Raw genomic sequence first — 20,099 nt, forward strand, 5'->3', positions numbered from 1 at the left:
CCTGAACTGTGTATCTAATCCTATCCTGTGTAGTACTGTCTGCTGAGCTGTGTATCTAATCTTACCCTGTGTGACACTAACTGCTAAGCTGTATATCTAATCCTATCCTGTGTGATACTGTCTGCTGAGCCGTGTATCTAATTCTGTCCTGTGTGTTACTGTCTGCTGAGTCATGTATCTAATCCTATCATGTGTGATACAGTCTGCTGAGCCATGTCTCTAATCCTATCCTGTGTGATACCATCTGCTGAGCTGTGTATTTAATCTTATCCTGTGTGATACAGTCTGCTGAGCCGTGTATCTAATCTTATCCTGTGTGATATTGTCTGCTGAGCCTTGTATCTAATCCTATTTTGTGTGATACTATCTGCTGAGCTGTGTATCTAATCCTATCCTGTGTGATACTGTCTGCTGAGCCATGTATCTAATCCTCTCCTGTGTGTTACAGTCTGCTGAGCTGTGTATCTAATCCTCTCCTGTGTGATACAGTCTGCTGAGCTGTGTATCTAATTCTATCCTGTGTGATACTGTCTGCTGAGCCATGTATCTAATCATATCCTGTGTGTTACTGTCTGCTGTGCTGTGTATCTAATCCTATCCTGTGTGATACTGTCTGCTGAGCCATGTATCTAATCCTATCCTGTGTGATACTGTCTGCTGAGCCATGTATCTAATCCTGTCCTGTGTGTTACTGTCTGCTGAGCCGTGTATCTAATCCTATCCTGTGTGATACTGTCTGCTGAGCCGTGTATCTAATCCTGTCCTGTGTGTTACTGTCTGCTGAGCCGTGTATCTAATCCTCTCCTGTGTGATATTATCTGCTGAGCTGTGTATCTAATCCTATCCTGTGTGATACTGTATGATGAGCAGTGTATCTAATCCTATCCTGTGTTACTGACTGCTGATCTGTGTATCTAATCCTATCCTGTGTGATACTGTCTGCTGAGCCATGTATCTAATCCTATCCTGTGTTACTGACTGCTGAGCTGTGTATCTAATCCTATCCTGTGTGATACTGTCTGCTGAGCTCTGTATCTAATCCTGTGTGATACTGGGCTGTGTGTCTGATCCTCTCCTGTGTGATACAGTCTGCTGAGTCATGTATCTAATCCTATCTTGTGTGATACTGGGCTCCCCCTGGGCTCCCCTGCAGTCTGTGTCAGAGGGTGGTCTGTGTCGGCACGGTAATAAATTGTTATTTCGAGCTTTACAGAAGAACAATAACACCATAGAAATTATAAGAATAATAGCCTCAGTTACCACAGCTGTCTAGAAGGAAAACTGTTGCTCATAGCAACCAATCACAGCTCAGCTTCTTATAAACAGCTCTGGTGAAATGAAAGATGCTTAGGCCCATTTCACACATCATTTTTTTGCCATCAGTCGCAATCCGTCGAATTTTGAAAAAAAAACGGATCTGGGGACTGATGCCGCCAGATCTGTTTTTTTCTCATAGACTTGTATTAGCGATGGATTGTGATGGATGGCCTCACGTTTCATCCATCATTCGCCGAATCCATCGAAAATTGTTTGTCCGGCGGCTGGAGACAACAGAAACAATGGACAGCGACGGATCTTTCGTTTGCACGAATGGAAGCCTGTGGGTGCCGGATCCATCAAACGACGGAATCCAGCGACGGATTCTGTTTTTTTAACTGAGCATGCTCCAATATTTTTAGGATCCAAATAGCCAGATCCGCTAGTCGGATCAGCCCAAAAAATGGATTTGTCGCATCAGTTTTTCACAATCTGCGACGGATTCGTCGATCTGTCTAGCCAATGGATTGTGACCGACGGCAAAAAACTGATGTGTGAAAGGGGCCTTAGTGATTGGTTGCAATGTGGAGTGGGCGTGGCTGATACACACACATGCTTAGTGATTGGTTACCGATACATACATACATACATATACACACACACACACTCATTTTTATATATATATAGATGAGTTTCACTCATTTTAATTTAGTGAGCAGTACTTGTATTTACCAATGTGTTTCATAAATAGAGGCTTAATCATTTCAGGGTTCAATATAAAATAAATCCAATGTATATTCACCTTCCGCTGCAGCGCCGATCGAGCAATGTCGCCGCTGCTGTTCCCAGAGACTGAAGTAACATTGTTGTGTCACGTGCCGATTGCAGCCAATCAGCCCATCATCTGCTGTCTTTACTATTTCCTCAAAGGACCTTTTCCCTTACAGAATATTGATGAGATGTAGCTGACCAGCAGCCGCACATTGGCTGCATATGAAACATGACACAATATCACATTACTCTCCACTGTTCTATGCACTTATACTGCACTTACCATACACTTTTTTATTTTCTATGGGGCCATGAATTGAGTAATCATGGGTTGTCTAGTAATCGACAACAACTTTAATGTAAGCAATATGTCTTTTTCTGGATACTTTGTATTGCAAGGTATTTAGGGCCTTTTCACAGAGCTTTAAAAAAGACAAGTACCCTCCTGACAGTATGCTGTATTAGGGCATATATATGTCATGGGAGTGGTGGGAGTCTCATCAAAACCCCCTGTGTGATCCCGAACAGAGTTGACTCTAGAACAATTGTGGTGTAACGCTACCGGACTGAAGCCTCCAGGTATTACACTAACATTTATCTGAAGGGCTGAATTGTCCTACTACGTGTCTGGTTGTGGCTTTCTCCAGTATAAATACCGGTAGTAGTATAATTAGTATCGTTAAAGGGTCGCTAATGACGTTTAGGATTGCTGCTTGCAAAAGGTGTACTAGTGTTCAAGACCTCTTTCCTCTCTCACTTATGATGATTAATAATAATAATAGTAATAATCTTTATTTATACAACGCTTTACAATTCAACAGTTCATATACAAGTCATAAGTAACACAATAATTAAAGCAAAGATAATGACGACCCTGCCTGTAAGACCGTACAATCTACAATGATTAAGTGAAAATGTTAACCATGCAATTTTCATATTTAATTTCCCAGAGGAGCATTGCATGACTTATATGACTCCTCAAACTGCCATGCCAGGCATGTCACTCTCCACAAGGAGAAACAATACACTTAAGATTACACCACTATTTGACACAATTTGATATGTCCTATCTCTTCCTAACAGTTACTTTTCTAATATACTTTTCTTACCTTTGCTGATTTTGTGAGCACATCTCAACATGGGTCACGTGACCCTTTGTTGCCCAGCTGCCTCTTAAGGTACCGTCACACTAGACGATATCGCTAGCGATCCGTGACGTTGCAGCGTCCTGGCTAGCGATATCGTCCAGTGTGACAGGCAGCAGCAATCAGGCCCCTGCTGTGCCATCGTTGGTCGGGGAAGAAAGTCCAGAACTTTGTTTCGTCGCTGGATCTCCCGCTGACATCGCTGAATCGGCGTGTGTGACGCCGATTCAGCGATGTCTTCGCTGGTAACCAGGGTAAACATCGGGTTACTAAGCGCAGGGCCGCGCTTAGTAACCCGATGTTTACCCTGGTTACCATCGTTAAAGTAAAAAAAACAACCACTACATACTTACCTACCGCTGTCTGTCCCCGGCGCTCTGCTTCTCTGCTCTGGCTGTGAGCACAGCGGCCGGAAAGCAGAGCGGTGACGTCACCGCTCTGCTTTCCGGCTGCCCGGCGCTCACAGCCAGAGCAGAGAAGCACAGTGCCGGGGACAGACAGCGGTAGGTAAGTATGTAGTGGTTGTTTTTTTTACTTTAACGATGGTAACCAGGGTAAACATTGGGTTACTAAGCGCGGCCCTGCGCTTAGTAACCCGATGTTTACCCTGGTTACCGGGGACCTCGAGATCGTTGGTCGCTGGAGAGCTGTCTGTGTGACAGCTCTCCAGCGACCAAACAGCGACGCTGCAGCCATCCGGATCGTTGTCGGTATCGCTGCAGCGTCGCTTAGTGTGACGGTACCTTAACTCCTGTTCCGTTACTTCAGATCTGCGTACTTTAAATAGACAGAATGATAGAGCACATCACTGATGGAGGCGAAGCTGCTTTCACTCACTGGAGTCTGGGCATGATTGCCAATGCTTTGAAGCACTTTGGCTGACAAGCACTGTGATGTGCTTTCTAATGACAAGCAGTACTTTACAGCAGTGCTTGTCACCTGAAGGGGCCTGTCCATCAAAGCAGCATCAGGATCCATGCAGAGGTTGGTAAAGTCACTAATCTGTTCATGCATGCTCAGACTCCTGTCAGTAATTGAAAGCCAACTCCTCCCTGATCAGTGACATCATCTTGTCATTATATCTTATTCCAGACACACCGACAATCATTGAAAGGCAGCTTCACCTCCATCAGTGATGTGCTCTTCTCATTCAATCTGATTCTAGACATACTGTCAATCATAGAAAGACATCTCCGCCTCCATCAGAGATGTGAAATTCTTATTTTGTCCGATTCCGGTGCCCAGTTCAGTAATAACAATTCAGTTCAAAAGTGACTATAATCAGCTCATAGAAGCAGACAAAATAATAAAGTGATCAACATACACTAGAAAAGTGATTTTTTAGGAAGAGTTAGGACATATGAAAGGCAAATAGTAGTGGAAAACCCATTAAGAGAGTTGTCAACGTGAAAAAAATGTGAAAGTTTTTTAAAATATTAATTACACTACAACTCACTAACATACTTGTAATGAGAAAAGGTGCCCTGAACAAAGTGCAAGGGGACTTATTGGCTTACTTCAATAGCCAGTCCTAGTTGTCTATCATGGCCTGTGCATGGACAAAGAAGGGGACTAGATACTGAAATGGAGCTGCTGGGACTGACGCTGATCTCTCCAGATCAGGAAGACACATTTATTAATACTAGTTTTTTTCATAATTATGTAAGTTTACATTTTTTTTTAATCTAAAGGCATGCATTCATCGAAACAACCTTTATTATCTGAATATTGGATTATTACAAAGCTGAAATAAACCTTTTTAGGTTAGAGAAAAGAAATATTCAGTTGTTGGTTTTCAGCTTAACACAAAGCAGGATTGGACAATACAGCAAGCCTTTAATAAACAGCAGGGCATAGATAAGTTGTGCTGCTCGAATGACCATGGGGTTAACATCTGCTCCTCCTGCAAGATATGAAATACAATATATTAATATTTCAAAAGCAGGTACAGTATGAGCAAAATGATTAAAATAGAGATTTTTGTCTTGAGTTTCTTTTTCAGTTCAATTCATTATTCAGTAAAAAGTTTACATGCATTTTATGCTTTATATTTCTAGTCTGTCAGTGTTCATTATAACATCTTTTTAATAAGTATTTATAAAAAATATGTATGCACAGATATTGAACAAATCATTTTTCTCCATGCTAGTGATAATATGTTTACTTCTTGCATGATCTAATAGTATGGACATCAATAATTGGGTACATGTCAGTGTTGTCCAAGATGTTAGGGCCCTCATGCTTATTAGATTAGTGTTGGCTGAACCTGTTGGTCCGACTGACGATCTAATGCGTATGGGGATACCGGCCAACTGATGGTCAGTAGAGATGATGATGTCTGATTTCGAACTGCCAATCACATTACTCTTCTTAATATAAGCCAAAATGACATGCTACTCGGGGCCGTTCTCATAGAGAACACAGGAGTGCTTGGCCTAGCAAGCACTCCCATATATGGGAGATTCGTCTGCAATGTCTGTCTGCCGAATGATTAGCCAAAGCATCATTTTCCCGTCAGCAATAAAATATGTATGGCTGGCTTCACTGTCAGGTATCTATTAGAAACTTATTGTCTACAATAGTACTAAGTAGTCTTCTTGGTATGCATAAAATCTTGAATGAGGGAAATGACAATTCATGGGTTTTGGCGGCACTAACAGAATTGAAGATCCTTGATCCAATAATATAAAAATCAGTTATTAATTTTCATTTTATATTATTGGTTAAAAGATCTTAATTTGGGTTACAGGAGCCCAACCCCGCAGATTGTCTTCACCTTCAAGCTTCCTGGTTGAGTTCATCCATCAGCCACGGGGAAGCAGCAACCATTATTGAGCTTTCACAGGAATTGTTTAGGTGAGCCCATTACCTGGCTGTAATATATCTTTTTATAAACGTATCCCTCTAAGGTCTGGTGTGCTCTGTTTCCCTACAGTGTTTATCTAAAATCTTGAATCGATAGCTTGGACAAATTCAACAACTTCACAATTGTTTCAAATTTTGGATCCAGAATGGCAAGTTCTGCATCAGTCATGTTCACTTTAAAGGGTTGCTTCACTACTTTAATATTGATAACCTATCCTTAGGATAGGTCATCAGTATCAGATCGCTCGAGGTTCGATACCCAGCACCCCCAACAATCAGCTGTTCTCCAGGCCTGTGACTACCGGATGTTAGTATCTGTGGAGTTGAACAGTACACCTCCGTCAACTCAGTAGTGGCCTCAATCGGTTACTGCACAGCCGCTCCTATTCATTCAAATATGGTGGACGAGCAGTACCCTGCTGTAGCCAATGCACAGTTCATAGAGCTGTATTTGCAATTGCTGATATCCTACAACAACAGGCTTTGGTAACAGCTGATCAGTGGGTGTCTGACTTTCACCATTCTGATATGGCTGACATTTTCATTTTCTTGTTGCAATTCTTTACAAGCATGTCATGCTTAAGGAATAGCACTTTTTCTACTAATTGGTTGCATTTATATCACATAGCTTCAATTTTATTTTTCTAATTGGTTAATAAAAAATGAATGTGTTAATGTGACTTACAGTGTGTTCTGCGTTTTTTTCCCTTAAAAATCTCAATATCACATAATTAATGAATTGCAAATCATTGTGAAAACAACAAAAACAGAAAAACAGAAAAAAAATCCATTTTAAAAGCATACTTTTTAAAATAAAGATTTTGGCATTTAAAAACAGACAAAAGGGGGCTAGTGGGGGGGGCAAAAACATGAGTTTGTGAAGGGCTAGAATTACAAAATTATTATAATACTGATGGCTAAAATGTATTAAATCAATTAAATTGGGTTTACTTACTGTTAGAGTTCTCCATTGCGCAGGAATGCTTTATCCATCCTGTTTAGATAATATTTTTAATGATTATGTTCTATATATAAACGTATAGTTTACATATTACATTTTGGTCTTTGTAGTTGTACTGTTCTTGGGGTCAGTGGTGTTTTAGCAAAACACCTCATGATCAAGTTATGGATATTTTCTGGCATTTTTCTACAAAGAATTTTCAATAGAATATCATCTAAGGGGTAACGTTTCTTCTTGTGGAGAGTGACAAGCCTGGTCTGACATGCCAGTATGTGGAGACTTAAAAGCATTGCATGCTCCTCTGGGAAATTGAACATGCAAATTGTCTCTTCAGAGAGGAAGAGGACTTAAACTCTAGTGCCACCTATTGGAAGTAGCGATCCTACAAGTCACTATTGACCCTTTAACAAGCCTTGCAATATGACTAAAGATAAAACCATTTAAAAAAACCTGACCTGCACATCCAAACATAGACATAGGTGCTGAACCTAGAGTCGCCAACTCGTATATAGTTAAGTAAATAAGGCAGCACACTGCAGCGCTAAAACATGCCAACTTGAAAACACGGGCTACCAGGTACACATAAAATTGGCCATTTTTATGCGCTAAAAGCTCTCATTTTTCATATTTCTAGTGCAGTAATGCAGTTCAAATTTCGTGTTTTCAAGTTTGCATGTTTTAGCGCTGCAGTGTGCTGCCTTATTTACTTAACTATATACGAGTTGGCGACTCTAGGTTCAGCACCTGTTCACACTGAGTCTATGTTTGGATGTGCAGGTCAGGTTTTTTGAAATGTATTCTCTAGCCTTCTGATCGTGCACTCCGCCTCCTAGCTTCAGGTGTTTTAATTACAGCAGGTCCAATACCCCTCCACAGAGAGAGAGAATTTTAGTCTAAGAAGAGGTTTCACATGTACCCATTCAGATGGAGACGTTTATTCTCAGCGAGGTAAGGCAAGCGTAGGACCTGGTATAAGAGAGATGCCGTTAAGGGGCTACCAGGTACACATAAAATTGGCCATTTTTATGCGCTAAAAGCTCTCATTTTTCATATTTCTAGTGCAGTAATGCAGTTCAAATTTCGTGTTTTCAAGTTTGCATGTTTTAGCGCTGCAATGTGCTGCCTTATTTACTTAAAGATAAAACCAAACCAGAATCCCAATTTGAAGATACAGTGTTTCACTAATGAGGCGCAATACCCCGAAACACCGTGTCTGCAAATTGGAATTCTGGTTTGACTTTCATCCTACTGCTACTCCAATAGGTAGCAGTGGAGTTCAAGTCCTTTTCCTCTCTGAAGAGACAATTTGGTAGGTAGGTTTTTAGTAGTAAGTGTATTCGAGTTTTCTACCTTTGGATGTCAACAAGAATACTGGACCTAATTTATAAGAATTGTTTCAGCAATAAATTAGTCCTGTTGGACACAGCAACCAGTCACAATGCAGCTTTAATTTTTGCATTCCAACCCTTTCCTGATATCCAATGTATATGTACAGCAGATATCAGGTGTGAGTATATGGAACGGGTCTTGGGTTGAGCCCACTACATACGCTCAGGTACGGACTGGGGCTGAAATTCAGCCCTGGCATTTGAAATCACACAGGCCCATGTTGTCCCCGTCACCAGGAACCAGATGGGATATATTACTAATATTACCCTGGATGGAGGAAAGAAAGATTTACTACAAGACCAATATTTCAAATGATACCCATGACATGCTGGGGTAAGTGACGGAGTCAGTGACCTTGTGCTTCATCACAACTGTTAACAGTATGGGTGTCCTGAGAACATCGATTTTGTTAACAATGTAGCAGACAAGGCAGCCCACAGCCAGACAGGCCTTTCTGGCATTTGCCAGAATTGCCCAATGGCCAGTCCGGCCCTGCATACGCTATTGGTGCCAGCTGTGTTATACAGCCATCACCTTACTATAACAGCAGTGATCAGAGCTGCCACTGGTAAGAACATTTAGGTGGTCTTATGTGTATGTTGGAGGGGAGAGAAATTACTCGTCTATAGGCCTTCCCCTCACATGTTCCATTGCAGCTGGGAGCCTATGCTGCGGTATCAAACTATCACAGTTTGTAACAATCGTAGGGCCAAGTACTATGGAACCAGTGCTAAAATGTCAATAAAGAAATGGAATAATAAAAAACAGATCCCCATTGAAAAAAAATTAAGTTATGAGTCTTCGTGACACAAAGTACATTTTTTTCCAAAGTAAAAACAGCACTTAACCCTATAATAATAATAATAATAATAATAATAATAATTTTTATTTATATAGCGCCAACATATTCCGCAGCGCTTTACAAATTATAGAGGGGACTTGTACAGACAATAGACATTACAGCATAACAGAAATACAGTTCAAAACAGATACCAGGAGGAGTGAGGGCCCTGCTCGCAAGCTTACAAACTATGAGTAAAAGGGGAGACACGAGAGGTGGATGGTAACAATTGCTTTAGTTAGAATAACATTGGGCAGATCTGCACTTCCCCATAGAATAACAATGGGCAGATCTGCATTTTCCCATAGAATAACATTGGGCAAATCTGGGCCAAGTGCATTCCAATTTTTAATCAGATAGCACTTGTCTGATTCATACGCTCGTGTGAGTGATCCATTATACTCCTAATATCATCATCTAGGATGTTTGCTACCTGGTGATAATTTGTAGCACTTGCTGCATAGAATATATTTGACATTAAAAGATTATCCCCAAGCTAACATATAACTTGCTGACTACTGAAGGTTCCTATCAATTCTGAATATGGAACTCTGGTTTTTAAGTATGTTTTTCAACATATATGGTTGAAAACATTCAGCTGGTGTCTGGTATAGAAGGGAAAATAAGTATTTGATACACTGCCAATTTGCAAGTTTTCCCACCTGCAAAGAATGGAGAGGTCTGTAATTTTTATCGTAGGTACACTTCAGCTGTGAGAGACAGAAACTTAAAAGAATCCATAAAATCACATTGTATAATTTTTACATAATTAATTTGCATGTTATTGCCTGAAAAAAGTATTTCATACAATAGAAAAACAGAACTTAATATTTGGTACAGAAACTTTTGCAATTACAGAAGTCAGATGTTTCATGTTTGCACACACTGCAGCAGGGATTTTGGCCCACTCCTCCATATAGTTCTCCAAATCTTTCAGATTTAGGTTCTGTCGCTGTGCAACATTGAATTTCAGCTCTCTCTAAAGATTTTATATTGGGTTCAGGTCTGGAGACTGGCTAGGCCACTCTAGAACCTTGAAATGTTTCTTACGGAGCCACTCCTTAGTTGCCCTGGCTGTGTTTTTTTGAGTCATTGTCATGCTGGAACACCCAGACACAATCCAATTTCAATGCTCTTACTGAAGGGAGGAGGTTGTTAGCTAAAATCTTGCTATACATGGCCACATCCATCCTCCCTTCAATATGGTGCAGTTGTACTGTCCAATTTGTAGAAAATGACCCCCAAAGTATGATGTTTCACTCACTATGCTTCATGGTTGGTAAGGTGTTCTCAGGGCCGGTTTTAGGCAAAGTGGAGCCATAGGCAAAAGTTTAATATGGGGCCCCAAATGCTAACAAATTACACAGTCACACAGAAACATTTAGGTTGTACTTACGTTCTGGTTTCTGGCCTCTAAGTCAATGTGATCGACAATATTGAAGTAATTTGATGCTTGTTTGCCAGCCCCTTTACACTGGCTGAGGAACAATGATGGGGACAGAAAGATCACTAGCAGATCAATCTCGTTCACATACAGTATCGTCTTAGCAGCATATCTGCAGTTTTCACTGTGCGATGTGCTGATGAGAACAATGATTTTTGCTCCGGCATAACCAATCCAATCACTTGATGAATAGACTGCATTTTGCACTCCGCCGATCCTCCATATAGTATAATACACCCTCATAGTCCTCTATATAGTATAATAGACTCCCCATAATCCTCCATATAGTACAATAGACTCCCCATAATCCTCCATATAATATAATACACTCCCCATAGTCCTGCATATAGTATAATAAACTCCCTATTGTCCTCCATATAGCATAATACGCTATCAATAGTCCTTCATAAAGTATAATACACTCCCCATATAGAATATAATTCTGACCTCATATAGTATAATGCAGCCCCCTCAAAGAAAATAATGCAGCCTCCTCCCATAGAATATAATGCAGTCCCCCATAGAAAATAATGCAGTCCTACAGTATTATGGCCACCACGTACTCATGCTCTCACTGATATATACCGTATTCATAGGTGTGGAGAGCAGTCAATATTCATTCTCTTTAGTAGCGGTCACATGTGATCGTCCAGCAGCAGGAAAGCTGCAGCTGCGGCTACTGTGCCTGCTATTAAAATGAAGTGAATATTCACCGCTCTCCACTCCTATAGTCCCTCCCATCTCTCTGCGCCAGCTTCAGTGCATAGCAGTGGGAGGGACTATGGGCGTGGGGAGCAGTAAATTTTAAATTGTCTTTAGCAGTGGGCAAGGATTTAGCCGCAGCAGCTGGCTCCTGCCTCCTGTCACCTGCTGCTCCGCTACTGAGGCTTTGCTGGCACCGGGTAGGCCTCCCTGACCCATAGCAGCTGCATGGTGTGCCACTATTAGCAACACGTCACTGGAAGGGGCAGGAGCGGACACTAATAGCTTGCAGTCTCTGTGCAAAAAATGTGTCTTGACCCCCCCTCTCTGCCCAGTACACTGCTTATGATGATGGCAATCTGGCAATGGGACCCTAGAGCCTCAGGCTCTGAGAAACAAGGCAGATTGCCCTCATTATTACTGCCCTGCAAGCAGGGGCATACATAGCAATCACAGTGCCCCATAGCAAAAGTTCTATTTGGGTCCCCACACCTTTAAAAAAAATATATATATATATATATATATATATATATATATATATATATATATATATATACTTATATTTTTCACTGAGATGGAGATATATATACATACAAGGTGGGCCATTTATATGGATACACCTAAATAAAATGGGAATGGTTGTGATATCAAGTTCCTAGAAGAGAAAGAAACTTCCTGTTTGTAGCACATTAGTATATGGGAGGGGGGAAATTTTTCAAGATGGGTGGTGACCATGGCGTTTCAAGAGTGGGAGAAGAGGATTGCATTGACAATCCAACACAATGGGCAGCACTTTGAACACATTTTTATAAATGGTCATAAACTTGGAAATAACTCATGAAAGAATAAATTTACGTTAAAATCAAGTACACCATTATTTTTCTTGTGAAAATCTCAATAAGTTTGATGTGTCACATGACCCTCTTCCCATTGAAAAAATGAAGTTGGATCCAAAATGGCCGACTTCAAAATGGCCACCATGGTCACCACCCAATTTGAAAAGTTTCACCCCTCCCATATACTAATGTGCCACAAACAGGAAGTTGATATCACCAACCATTTCCCTTTTATTTAGATGTATCCACATAAATGGCCCACCCTGTTTATACACTGCTCAAAAAATAAAGGGAACACTTAAACAACAGAGAATAACTCCAAGTAGGAAGCAACACTGTTTGACAAACAATTTCACATGCTGTTGTGCAAATGGAATAGACAACAGATGGAAATTATTGGCAATTATCAAGACACACTCAATAAAGGAGTGGTTCTGCAGGTGGGGACCACAGACCACATCTCAGTACCAATGCTTTCTGGCTGATGTTTTGGTCACTTTTGAATATTGATTGTGCTATCACACTCATGGTAGCATGAGATGGACTCTGCAACCAACACAAGTGACTCAGGTAGTGCAGTTCATCTAGGATGGCACATCAATGGCACTAACTCCCCTCTCCCGCTCTCGGACCACAACCTTCTTTCCTTTTCTGTCAAGAATTGTCTCCTCACCCAGGACACCCCCACTTACCACACTTATCGGAATACACGTACCATTAATACCCAGCAGCTTATGGACAACCTCCACACAATTTAAGCCCCCATCTCCTCCCTCTCCTGTCCAGACTTAGCATTGTCACACTTCAATATTACACTGAAGAATGCCCTAGATGAAGCAGCACCTTCTACACCCAGAAAGACCCGACACAGACAATGGCAGCCCTGGCACACTATGCAAAACACGCTTTCTTCAGCGTTGCTCAAGGTGTGCAGAGCGGCAGTAGAGAAAATCTCTCTTAGCAGAAGACGTCATCCACTATAAGTTCATGCTCAAAACCTATAACTCTGCCCTTTATCTGGCCAAGCAATCCTACTTCACCACCCTCATCACCTCACTATCTAACAACCCAAAATGACTTTTTGAAACCTTAAACTCTCTCCTGAAACCTTAAGTACAGCCCCCATCTCCAATCTCAGTGGTGAGGATCTGGCCACTTATTACCTAGAAAAAATCAACCACATCCATTAGAATATCTCAGCTCAATCTCCTCAGTGCCTGGATCCCCTTCCCTGCCGCACCTCAAGTTCACTAGACATCTTTGAGCCTGTTTCAGAAGAAGAACTTTCCAAGCTCCTCACTTCTGCTCGGCCTACAACCTGCAACAGTGACCCCATTCCTTCACATCTCCTGCAGTCTCTCTCACCAGTGGTCACCACTCACCTGACTAAAATATTTAACCTCTCTCTTTCTTCAGGTATCTTTCCCTCCTCATTTAAACATGCCATCATAACCCCTTTACTTAAAAAGCCATCCCTGGACCAGAACTGCACTGCTAACTACAGACCTGTATCTCACCTTTCCTTCATCTCTAAACTCCTGGAACGCTTGGTCCACTCCCATCTAATCTGCTATCTCTCAGATAACTCTCTTCTCAAGCCCTTACAATCTGGTTTCCGCTCTTTACACTCCACTGAAACTGCCCTCACCAAAGTCTCTAATGATCTAATAACAGCTAAATCCACAGGTCATTGCTCTCTGCTGATTCTCCTGGATCTATCTGCCGCATTTGTCTCTGTGGATCGCCAGCTCCTTCTCACAATGCTCCGCTCCATAGGCCTCAAGGACACAGCCCTCTCCTTGTTCTCCTCCTACCACTCTGACCGCTCCTTCACTGTATCTTTTGCCGGCTCCTCTTCCTCTCCTTGTCCCCTTACTATCGGGGTTCCGCAGGGCTCAATCCTAGGTCCCCTCCTTTTCTCTCTATACACTGCCCCTATTGGACAAACAATCAGCAGATTTGGGTTCCAGTGCCATCTCTATGCTGACGACACCCAATTATACACTTCTTAACCCGACATCACCCTTACCCTAATTCAAAATACCAGGGACTCTCTGTCTGCTGTCTCTAACATCATGTCCTCCTTCTATCTGAAACTAAATCTCTCCAAAACTGAACTACTTGTGTTTCTCCCTTCTACTAACCTCACTCTACCCAACATCGAAATTACCCTGGAGGGTTCAACCATAACTCCCAAGCAGCATGCCTGCTGTCTTGGGGTCATATTCAACACCGAACTTTACTTTACTCTCTATATCCGATCACACACTCGCTCCTGTCACCTGCATCTTAAAAACATCTCCAGAATCTGACCTTTTCTCACCTTTGAAACTGCTAAGACTCTTACTGTCGCTCTTATTCACTCTCGTCTGGACTACTGCAACTCTCTTCTGATCGGTCTCCCTCTTACCAAACTTTCTCCTCTCCAATCCAATCCATCTTGAATGCGGCAGCCAGGGTCATATTTCTGTCCAGCCGCTTCACCGATGCCTCCATTTTGTGCCAGTCATTACACTGGCTACCCATTCGCTACAGGGTCCAGTATAAACTCATCTCTCTCACCCACAAAGCTCTCCACAGTTCTGCACCACCTTATATCTCCTCTCTCATCTCTGTCTATCGCCCTACACGTTCCCTCCGCTCTACAAATGACCTAAGACTAGCATCCCCCGTAATCCGAACCTCGCACCTCCATCTCCAAGACTTCTCTTGTGCTGCACCAAGCTCTCTGGAATGCACTTCCCCATACGATCAGACTGATACCTAGCCCCGACCTATTCAAGCGCACTTTAAAAACCCATCTCTTCAAACAAGCCTTCCACATCAACTACTCAGTAAACTAACTTTGCCCTGTTCCCTCCTTCCAAATATTATCTGCATCGGAATCTGCACCCTACTATTCATCTGTCTCCACACCCTCCATGCACATGATAACTGCACTTGATACTTGACTATTGCACTTAAACACACGGGCTGATGACCGGATCATGCAGCTTTATATGAAAATCCCTATTTATTATAATTGCCAAACCTGAAATAGCAAGCACTTTTCACCTATTGTGAGGGGGACATTTCCTTGTAGATTGTAAGCTTGCGAGCAGGGACCTCACTCCTAATGCCACTGTTTAAATTGTCTTGACTTGTACTGAATTTATTATCTGTACATGTCCCCGCTTAATTGTAAAGTGCTGCGGAATATGTTGGTGCCATATAAATAGAAAATTAGCTGTGGCAAGGTTTTACTGTATCTGTCAGTGTAGTGTCCAGAGGCAGGAGGCGCTACCAGGAGACAGGTCAGTACACCAGGAGACATGGAGGGGGTCACAGGAGGGCAACAACCCAGCAGCAGGACTGCTACCTCAGCCTTTGTGCAAGGAGGAACAGGAGGAGCACTGCCAGAGCCCTGCAAAATGTGTCTGTGACTCCATGAGGATGGTTTGAGTGCCCGACGTCCACAGATGGGGGTTGTGCTCACAGCCCAACACCGTTCAGGACGCTTGGCATTTGCCACAGAACACCAGGATTGGCAAATTCGCCACTGGCACACTGTGCTCTTCACAGATGACAGCAGGTTCACACTGAGCACATGTGACAGATGTAACAGAGTCTGGAGATGCCGTGGAGAGCGATCTGCTGCCTGCAACATCCTTCAGCATGACCGGTTTGGCAGTGGGTCTGTAATGGTGTGGGGTGGCATTTCATGTGCTCGCCAGAGGTAGCCAAACTACCATTAGGTAGATGAGATCATATGCTGTTGTGGTTGGCCCTGGGTTCCTTCTAATGAAGGACAATGCCAGACCTCATGTGGCTGGAGTGTGTCAGCAGTTCCTGCAAGATGAAGGCATTGAAGCTATGGACTGGCCCGCCCGTTCCCCAGACCTGAATCCGATTGAACACATCTGGGACTTCATGTCTCGCACCATGCACCAATGTCACGTTGCACCACAGACTGTCCAGGAGTTGGCGGATGCTTTAGTCCAGGTCTGGGAGGAGATCCCTCAGGAGACCATCTCATCAGGAGCATATTTTGGTATATATGGTGTGTACAAATAATTTTTATTTGCACTATATCTTGCACCAGCACTTTTTTCACTATGTATATGCACTTTGAAAGGGAATTTTTAGTGAGTATATTAAAGGTTAAGGTTAACTATATAATCTAACCAGCTGACAATACAGGAATATATTTTTGAGTAAAATGTAAATTGTTCTTTTATTTTGTAAACTTCTGACAACATGTCTCCGAATTTCCAAGCAATAAATGTCGTATTTATTTTCTGAAAATGAGAAATGATCAAAATAACAAAAAAATGCATTGCTTGCAGATCTCAAATAATGCAAAAAAAAACAAGTTCATAATCATTCAGAAACAACGACACTAATGTTTTAACTAAGGAAGAGTTCAGAAATAATAATTTTGTGGAATAACCATGATTTTTAATCACAGCTTTCTTGCGTAATGGCATGCTTTCCACCAGTCTTTCACACTGCTTTTGGGCAAAAATTTAAGCAGTTCTTCTTTGTTTGATTGCTTGTGACTATCCATCATCCTCTTGATTACATTCCAGAGGTTTTCAATGGGGTTCGGGTCTGGAGATTGGGCTACCCATGACAGGGTTTTGATGTGGTGGTCTCTTAGGCTAGTTTCACATTTGCGTTTAAATCCGCAGCATTTAAAATGCATTCGCAAGTGGTGGAAAAAACGCATATAAACGCAGCGTTTTTTAGACGCATGCATTGTTGCATGTGGTTAAAAAAACGCCGCGTTTGTACGCGTTTACATGCGTTTTTTCCTGCGTTTGCAGTTTTTGGTGCGCATAATGAGAAATTTCGCAAGAGAAAAATCAAGATAACCAGACACCCCCAATGGGACTACAGAGGGCGTGTATGATGGGATCTCTATATATAGACCCTAGGGCTACTGAAATTTTAACAGTTTGCTACTGTATCCTGTGTCATGATGGATCTTCGCATGGAGAGCTTTTATTTCAACCTGGATTTCAGCTTCAAGCTGCTTCTTGCCTGTGCTTTTGCTTGGGAGCAAGACAGAAATCGCGAAAGATGGAGAAGGAGACAACGTAGGCGTTTTTGGAGGCACCCCATTATCGAAGTACATGAGAGCCGTGGAGCCTATCACACGCTCTATGCCGAGCTTAATGCCAACCTGGAGAAATTCCAGGAATACACACGAATGTCGCAAGACTCGTTCCGGGATTTGCTTTCTCGTGTCCAAGGGGCCATACGGCGACAGGACACCCAGCTCCGTAGAGCGATTCCACCCGAGGAACGTCTGCTGGTTACATTAAGGTACGTTCAAAATCTAAACCAATGACAGTCCAAATTTAGTGTTTTCTGACCTGTATTTTTTGTGTATTTTCCTTTCTTTCTTTATCGTAACCACACCATAAAAAGAATAGATTGTAATTTTTTTTTGTGTTTGTTTTTCTTCCAGATTTCTGGCCACTGGAGAGAGAGTTTATCCTCCCTCTCCACTTCAAATACCGGCTTGGAATATCCACCCTGTCTGGAATAGTTGCGGACACCTGCCGGGCTTTGTGGAATGTACTCCGGGATGACTTTATACCCCTACCCACCTTGGACATGTGGCTTGAAATTGCGGAAAAATTCTGGAATGTGTGTGATTTCCCCAACTGTTTAGGAGCGGTGAATGGAAAGCACATTCGCATTATCAAACCAGCCAGGACAGGATCAGAGTACTTCAATTACAAAAAAAATTTTTCTGTGGTGCTCATGGCAGTAGCCGATGTGAACTGTCGCTTCATCGCCGTGGACATTGGAGCTTTTGGCCATGGCAACGATTCCCAGGCTTTCAAGAACTCGGATATGGGCCGCCGTGTGTATGGCAACAATTTCAATTTTCCACCGCCACAACCTCTCCCCAACACTCAAGGTCCACCGATGCCATTTGTTATGGTTGGGGATGAGGCCTTCCAGATGTGTGAAAACCTACTGAAGCCATATTCCAGTCGGGACTTGAACCACACTAGAAGGATCTTTAACTACAGACTGACCAGGGCCCGAAGAACAATAGAGTGTACCTTTGGCATTCTAGTCGCTAAATGGCGCATTCTTGCATCAGCCATAAATCTAAAAGTGAAAACAGTCGACAAGGTCGTCAAAGCCTGTGTGGTTCTGCACAATTATATAATGGTTAAGGAGCAACCCAACATTGAACTGGATGAGCCAGTTGCACACCCACTGCCCGATTTCCAGCATCACCCGCTGCGGTCAACTGCAGCCGTTGGTCACATGCGGGACCAATTTTCTGCCTTTTTTGATTCAGATATTGGACGTGTGTCATGGCAGGACAATGTTGTGTAAATGTCCTGTTGTAATTACATCTGTACCTGTAATTTTTGTACAATGATAATAATATTTCTCATTAATAAACTTTAGTTTTGGTTGTGTTGACCGTCTCTCCTATCTTTTTCCTCTCCAAACCAAGGCTGTCCTAAAACTGGCAGTATTTGATCTGTATTTAATATCAGTTTTTGTAATCCAAAACCAGGAGTGGGTGATAAAGGCAGAGGTGCTAGTTATTATGTTAATATCATAATTTACCTCTAATTGTTTGACTTACAAATACTGATATAAAACACTGGCCACATACTTCTAGTAATGGCAGCCATGTTGCTTTATTGGTAAGCTTGTTGACGACATTGCGTCATGACTCTTCTCCTGTATCCATTGGACACAAACTGAAGAAACAATCACTGTCACACTATCTATAGTCATCAAGTCAGGTGTCAGAAATAATGAATTCATGATAAACATATACAGGCTCATGAATTCACTATTTCTGACACCTGTGCAGGTGAGCATAGATATGTAGCGTGTGACCACCATTGTCCCCTCAATTTGTGTGTAATAGATTATGTATAAAGAAGAGAAAATGGTGGTTATACAAGGCAGTTCTCTACTCAACAGGTCAGGTGTCATAACTAATGAGTTTTTTGACACCTGACCTGTTCAGTAGAGGTCTGCACTGTATTTCCACCATTTTCTCTTCAGACTGCCACATTAGGCACAGACAAAAAGAGATTATGGAGATACATGTAATATTTTTTGGCCCACCTCATATCTGTATACTAAAGACACACAAAGCTGCAGTCTTTTTATTTTTAACTACTGGAGATATGATGTGGCCCAAAAAGTAAGTGTGTGGCGACGTTTCTTGGTGCACGGTGTGTGTTGCCGGCGGCAGAAGACACAATAAACCAAACATAATTGTGGCAAATCAAATATTTTTTATTTTGTTAAAGGGAACCTGTCACCCCGTTTTTTGAGATTGAGATATAAATACTGTTAAATAGGGCCTGCGCTGTGTGTTACTATAGTGTATGTAGTGTACCCCGATTCCCCACCTATGCTGAGAAATAACTTACCAAAGTCGCCGTTTTCGCCTGTCAATCAGGCTGGTCAGGTCGGGAGGGCGTGTCCACAGCGCTGGTTCTTCCTCAGCTTTACGTTGGTGGCGTAGTGGTGTCCGCATGTTGAGGTGACTAATCCACTGTGGGCACGTGAACAAGCAGCGCGCGATCTGCGCTGTCATCCCTTTCGTCGGTGGGGGCGGCCATCTTCCTGGGGCCGCGCGTGCGCAGATCGAGTGCTCTGCTGCACGGGGCTTCAGGAAAATGGCCGCGGGATGCCGCGCGTGCGCATTAGAGATCGCGGTGGCCATTTTCCCAAAGCCGAGTTTGCATTTCGGCTTTGGGAAAATGGCCGCCGCGATTTCTAATGCGCACGCGCGGCATCCTGCGGCCATTTTCCTGAAGCCCCGTGCAGCAGAGCACTCGATCTGCGCACGCGTGGCCCCAGGAAGATGGCCGCCCCCACCGACGAAAGGGATGACAGCGCAGATCGCGCG

General features: G+C 42.6%; 1 protein-coding gene across 1 annotated transcript in view; it reads right to left on the reverse strand.

The window, feature by feature from the left end:
* Positions 1-4,954: 4,954 nt before the first annotated feature.
* Positions 4,955-20,099, reverse strand: part of LOC138643330 (uncharacterized) — a 39,620-nt gene continuing 24,475 nt past the window's right edge. The window contains exon 7 of the mRNA XM_069732257.1: positions 4,955-5,076. Within this exon, the coding sequence (XP_069588358.1) occupies positions 4,955-5,076 (122 nt within the window). The remainder of the gene's footprint in view (positions 5,077-20,099) is intronic.

Source organism: Ranitomeya imitator, chromosome 6, assembly GCF_032444005.1.
Source record: "Ranitomeya imitator isolate aRanImi1 chromosome 6, aRanImi1.pri, whole genome shotgun sequence".
NCBI lineage: Eukaryota > Metazoa > Chordata > Amphibia > Anura > Dendrobatidae > Ranitomeya > Ranitomeya imitator.